The sequence below is a fragment of the Octodon degus genome, unplaced genomic scaffold (genome assembly GCF_000260255.1).
Source record: "Octodon degus isolate 3935 unplaced genomic scaffold, OctDeg1.0 scaffold00092, whole genome shotgun sequence".
Lineage (NCBI taxonomy): Eukaryota > Metazoa > Chordata > Mammalia > Rodentia > Octodontidae > Octodon > Octodon degus.
The window spans coordinates 4,062,561-4,068,903 of NW_004524668.1; the positions used below are offsets into that span (position 1 = coordinate 4,062,561).

A 6,343-nucleotide genomic window follows, 5' to 3' on the forward strand; every position below is an offset into this window, starting at 1 on the left:
TTATTCTTCAAATCCCGCGGCGATACAGTACACACACAGCAAGACCCTGTCTTAAAAATGATATAGTACATAAAGGAAATCCATTTATAGCTGGGGGCCGAGGGTAAGGTCCATAAGAAAAAAAAAAAAAAAAAAAAAAAAAAAAAGAACAAACGCAGGGAAAAAGAACGCAGAACAGCCCCACTGGTATCCGTGTGTAACTCGGCGCGCACTGCGGCTCCCCCAGCCCTAGCTCCAAGACTACATATCCCAGCATGCCTCGCACCTCGAGAATGGCGCGATGCACTGGATGCCGGGATACGTAGTTCTGTTCTAGGTCAGAAGTAAACCTAGAACGCCCCCGTGACGTCAGGAGTGTTCGGGAAGAAGTCGGAACCGACCTAGGCTTAAGTTCTTCCCCACCTCGGTTTCTCTGCCACTTTGTTTCTACTGTAAACAGGCCCCACCCTACAGTCCAAGCGGACCTATGGTGTGCTTTGTATAGCTTCTCGCGTGAATCCTCCTCATATAAAGGGGGATGTACCACAGGCAAGAGCACTTAGCCTCCTGGCTTCTCTCCAAGCGCTGCGTTTTAGAGTAGTGGTACCTACGGCGCCACTCCGAAGAAGCGCTGAGACGCTGCTTCCCCTGCTACCGCGCTGAGGACGTGGCAAGCCTGCCTTGGACAACCGCTTCCACTTCCTCCGACCACGGGGTTACCAGCGCGGGAGGTGCAGGGACTGCTGGGAACGCGCATGCGCCCTCCGAGGTGGGGAGCCCGCTTCTGCCCTCCGCTGACGCGGGCGGGGCGGGTGTGGGTGAGCGGGTGTTCGGGTGTAGACCGCGGCGCTTTGCGGCCGGTCGTGCGTGTTGGGCGCGGACGGGCGCGGCGGCAGTGGCGCGCACAGGTGATTGACTGGCCAGCTGGCTGAGGGAGCTCCTGGTTCTCTTTGCTGGCAGGTGTCGGGGCCCGTGTGGGCGGCAGAGGCGGCGAGCGCGGCCCGGCTCGCGGGGCGCTCCTGGGGCCAAAGCCATGGCCCCGCGGCTGCAGCTGGAGAAGGCGGCCTGGCGCTGGGCGGAGACCGTGCGGCCAGAGGAGGTGTCGCAGGAGCACATCGAGACCGCCTACCGCATCTGGCTGGAGCCCTGCATCCGCGGCGTTTGCAGGTGAGGCCCGTGCAACGCACTTGGCGGCCCCCGCGCGCCGGACCTTGCAAAGCTGCGACGGGGTGGGGGAGGGAAGACGCGACCCTTTGCGTGCTCTAGGGAGGCGCGGAGAGCGCCCTTTCCGCTGTCCGGGCGACCTGGAAGCGCAGCCTTCGCGGACTTTACGCGGAGGTGATGCTGTGGAAAGCCCTTTAGGAAGGGTGCTGGGTTCTCATCCAGAAGATGGCGGTGGAGATGTTGCAGGTAGAGGTGAGAGTTTAGCGAACGTTCCGGGTTGGTTTTGGCTTGCACTTGCACAGAGCGTTAACTGGATGTGAAGTCTTATCTGCTGGTGATGACCCAGCAGCCCAGATCGTCAGAGCATCATAAATCGTTACTCAATGGTATCTTTTATCCTTAGCTGACCTTCCCTCTCTCTTTGATCTAAGGTTGTGGGTTTTTTTTCCCCCCTGACTCTGCACTACTTTGTCGAGTATCACGTTTGAGCTGTGCAAATGCACTTCTGCTTGATTCGTGAAGCTTGCCTTTCCTTAAACCCATCCTTTAGCTAGAATGCCCAGGCTTTGCGCCTGTTTTCCTCCTTTTCCACCTCATTACGCTGGAAGTAGTTTTTGTTGTGGAACGTTGAATTGACTTGGCCAAGCCGGGCATGCTCAGTAGCCTTTTCACCAGACATCTAGTAAATACTTTCTGGATTTTACTTTCCACTGGGGGATCCAGAAGGCACTGAAGTTACGATCTGGTTTTGGGGCTGCCATGTTTGAAGCGTGAAATAAGTTGAGAAGTTTGAATGATTCCTAGCACCGGGTACTTGAGTCACAAGCAGGGTAATTCTGAATTCTGATTACCAAGTAGGATTGCTGGAATGATAAATCTGTGTAGAATAGTTGTTTTTTTAAAGACAGGGTCTCACTTTGTGGTTCAGGCTGGTCTTCAATTTACTTTGTAACCCAGGCCGGCCTTGAACTCAGGGTGATCTTTCCTGCTCCAGGCTCTCGAGTGCTGCTGGTATTACAGGTCATTTTAAAGAGTACTGCTGGGTGTGGTGGCTACAGCTGGATGGTTGCTGATAATCCCAGTACTCAGAAGGGGAGCAGAGGAACATCTGGAGCAAGATGCCACCCTCAGCTCCTTCATGAGTTGAAGACCAACTTGAACTAAATAGCGAGACCTTTTTTTTTTTTTTTTTTTTTTTTTTTTTTAAGATATTTTATGTATTCCAGTATAGTGTTGGGACTACAGCCATGTGTCATCACACCCAGTTTAGAAGTACCTACTAGAGGGACCAGGGAGATGGTTCAGTGGAATAAGCACTTCCCTGGCAAGCACAAGGGCCCGGTTCCACAAAAAAAAAAAAAGTACCTACTAGAAAATTTAAAATTACTATGTGGCTCAGCACGGTGGCACACACCTGTGATCCCAATGCAGGAGGCTGAAGCAGGAGGATTACCACATGTTCATGAGATGTTTCTGTCTTGGGCCAGGCAATGTCCTGAGTTCAATCATTTTTAAAAAAAAAAAAAAGAAAGAAAGAAAGAAAGAAAGGAGATGCTCCTATCTCAAAATAAGACAATGATTGGGGATGTAGCCTTAAAATTCCCCAAGACTCAGGTTTACTTCTGTTGTCCTGACATAGATGTCCCTGACAGGCATGAATTCCTATTTATTAAAAATTTAAGGGTTTTACAAAAAAGAAAAATTAACTCATCTCTCCTGTATCTGCTCCTTCATATGTAGTTCTCCACTTCATTTGGTAGACATTAAACACACACATACATTAGGGATTAAACCCACTGAGCCACAGCCACAGCCCTTTATTTTGGTTTATTGAGAGGTCTTACTTTGTGGTTCAGGCTGGCCTGGAACTCATGGCGATCCTCCTGGCTCAGCCTCTAGAGTGTTGGAATTACAGGTATGCGCCACACTCCCTACTCTTTAATTATTTATTGAGACTGGGAATGGAACTCAGGATCTTGCTGCTTTGCCATAATGTGCTGTGTCACTGAACTATATCTCTGGCTTTTGCTGCTTATTGTTTGAGACAGGGACTCAGTAAATTGTTACATTGCCCAGGCCAGGCTCAAGCTTAAAATCCTCTTGCCTCCTTAACTACCAGCATTACAGACATGCTACAACATCCAGCTGAAATTCAATATATCTAATTTCCCACTTTAGAAACTACTGAGGGCTGGGAAGATAGCTCAGTAGAATAAGTGCTTGCCTGGCAAGTGCAAGGTCCTTAGTTCAATCCCCGGTTCTGCAAACAAAACAAAACAAAACAAAACAAAACAAAACAAAACAAAACAAGAAAGAAAGAAAGCTGCTGAGCCTGGTGTGGCGGCCTTCTCCTATAATCCCAGCATTTGGGAGGCTGAGGTAGGACTGCTGCAAGTTTAAGGCCAGCCTGAACTACAGAGTGAAAGCCTGTCTTAAAAAGACAAAGAAAGAAAGAGCGAGAGCGAGAGAGCACAACAAAATACCACATAATAGTGACAGCAGGGTAAATAATCTTCGCAACTTCACCATATGCTAAGTGAGGCTCATGACGACAAGGAGTTATGAGCATTGAGAAAGGTCTATGACTCACAATTCTAGGTAAAATAAAATAAAGGGTTAGAAATACTAGCCCTGAGGTAGTATAAAAGAAATAAAAGATAGAAAGGAAACAAAGAAATCCTGACTTAAACTTTGTACTTTTAGGAAGACTGCAACTTTAAGACACAAAGTTACCCAATCTCATCCATATCTGTAATCCACAGGTTTGTTTATACTTTTTTTCATTAGACCTAACACACCACACACCTCTTGAAGATAATGTAAATCAACAGATGAGTTGAGCCAAATAGCTGAGAGGATTAAAGTGCCTGTTTAGGCAGACACAGGGGTTGGAGGTTCAGTCCCCAGTTTGCCATGCCGGCCCCATCTCCAGGGCGCACTGAGACAGGGATTGCAACTGGGCGTGGTGGCACAAGACTGTAATCCCAGTTTTTGGGAGGCTGAACATAGGTAGATCACTCCGAGTCCATTTACATAGAGAGACCCTGTAGACTCTTACTAAATACAATAAATAAATACATATATACATACATAGATGAGTTTAGTTGATAAAGGGCAGGAACCTGATATGATAAAAGGAACACAGTGATTCCAGCACTCGGAGGCTAATGGAGGAGGAGCCCAAGCATGAGGTCAGACTGTGCTACTTAGTGAGTTCAAGGTCTGCATGAACTAAATACATCAAGATCCTAGCTCAAGAGGCCAGGGAGATGGCTCAGTAGAATAAGTGCTTCCCTGGCAAGTGCCTGAGGCAAGGCACCCCCCTTCTGCAAAATAAATAAATAAATAAATAAATAAATAAATTTTTAAAAAGATCTCATCTCAAATAAGTTGCAGAGCTTTCGAAGAATGTGTTTGGTCAAACATCTTACTTACATCACCCATTTTTAAAAAATGGGCTCATGCTTATCACCTGTGAAACTTGTCATTCTCTTTCTGTGGGTAGAGTTATCCTTTTCCTCTGTAAATCAAGAGGGAATTTCTTATGGATTCACAAATTCCATAGGTTCCCATGCCGTGCAGAAAAACATAAAATGTTTCCTCCTCTACAAACTGATGACCCTCTCTGGAGACCACATTCTACTTTTGTGAGAGAATACTTGTAAATCTGCCTAATAAATCTTTTTATGCCTCTCATTGCTTTGTTCTAAAAATTTAGGTGCTGGGGAGATGGCTCAGTGGAATAAGCGCTTCCATGGCAAACGCAAGGGCCTGAGTTCAATCCCCAGTTCCACAAAAAAATAAAATTAAAAAAAAAATTATTTTTCTGTGATGGTAAGTCAGTTAGTAAACCTGAAACCTATCCGGTGTGTGGACTGAGTCAAGGTTCCACATCTATGTTTTGGGGACCTCCTTGCCTGGTTACAGTCTTTTTTTGGGGGAGGGGGAACCGGGGATTGAACTCAGGCCCTTGCGCTTGCCAAACAAGCACTTATTCTACTGAGCTATCTCCCCGGCCCCGTGGTCACAGTGTTGCAGCAATTTGGATGTCAGGGGTAGGATCACCAGACCCTGTGTGCCACCATGCCTGGCCATTCACATTTTTAAAAACTTTCAATAGCTAGTGTGATGCACGCCTGTACTCCCAGCATTGGGAAGGTTGAGGCTAGAGACAGGCCAAGAGTTTAAGCCACAGTGGGATAAATCAAAAACAAAAACAAAAAGAAGTAAGGGCTGGGGAGCTAGCTCAGTACTGAGTGAGCACTTGCCCTGCAAGCGCAAGATCCTGTGTTCAATCCCAGATACCGAGAAAAACAAAACAAAACAAAAAAACCCAAAACGGAGTAGGACAGTCAATTCAAAGTCAGCCTGAACTGCATTTCAAGACCTTGTCTCAAAAAACAAATAATACTTCCTGGATTAAGGCAAAGTCTTTGCCTGCACACAAATCTCTCTCATCTCTCCCAGTATCAGAATATGTGGCCAGGAATGGTGGCACAAGCTTGCGATCCCAACACTCAGGAGGCTGAGGTAGGCGAATTGACAAAGTTCAGCCACAGCCTGTGCTACACAGCCCAAGGCCAGACTGAACAACCTAGTAAGACCTCGTCTCAACAAGCGAAAACAAAAGTTTTCGGTGTTCTGGAATGGTGATGTTTCAAACCCTTTAAATTCTAACTGGTAGGTTTTCAGTTCTTTGGGAAGCCTGTTCGCAGATACTAAAACTTATCCGAATACTGGGAAGGGGATCTCACTTTTGTGTTTCTATTGCTCACTGCCCCCCACCCCAGGGCACGAATGACGTCTTACTAGAACTTCAATAAGTATCTTATGACTCTCGTTCAAGGTTCAGGATTACAAAGCTGGAAAGCAGTGGAGTCAGAAATTTCTCATATCCCCGCAGGCTCCCATTTGAAATTTAAAAAAGTTATTCTTCAAATCCCGCGGCGATACAGTACACACACAGCAAGACCCTGTCTTAAAAATGATATAGTACATAAAGGAAATCCATTTATAGCTGGGAGCCGAGGGAAAGGAGCAGAAGAATAAAAAAAAAAAAAAAAAAAAAAAAAAGAACAAACGCGGGGAAAAAGAACGCAGATCATCCCCACTGGTATCCGTGTGTAACTCGGCGCGCACTGCGGCTCCCCCAGCCCTAGCTCCAAGACTACATATCCCAGCATGCCTCGCACCTCGAGAA

The 6,343-nt window shown here is 46.9% G+C and overlaps 2 protein-coding genes across 5 annotated transcripts in view; one reads left to right on the forward strand and one right to left on the reverse strand.

Annotated features, from left to right (window-relative positions):
- The window catches only part of Ldlrad2 (low density lipoprotein receptor class A domain containing 2), a 44,048-nt gene extending 43,392 nt beyond the window's left edge, over positions 1-656 (reverse strand). Inside the window, exon 1 of the mRNA XM_004637745.2 lies at positions 587-656. The gene's annotated coding sequence lies outside the window, so the exon portion shown is untranslated. The remainder of the gene's footprint in view (positions 1-586) is intronic.
- The window catches only part of Usp48 (ubiquitin specific peptidase 48), a 96,759-nt gene continuing 91,068 nt past the window's right edge, over positions 653-6,343 (forward strand). For 3 of the 4 annotated variants that reach the window (XM_023722481.1, XM_023722479.1, XM_023722480.1), the window contains exons 1-2: positions 653-748; positions 940-1,146. In XM_023722481.1, the coding sequence (XP_023578249.1) occupies positions 735-748; positions 940-1,146 (221 nt within the window). In that variant the 5' untranslated portion in view covers positions 653-734. Of the gene's footprint in view, positions 749-777; positions 1,147-6,343 lie in introns of those variants that run through there. The other variant, XM_023722482.1, reaches the window with a different exon arrangement.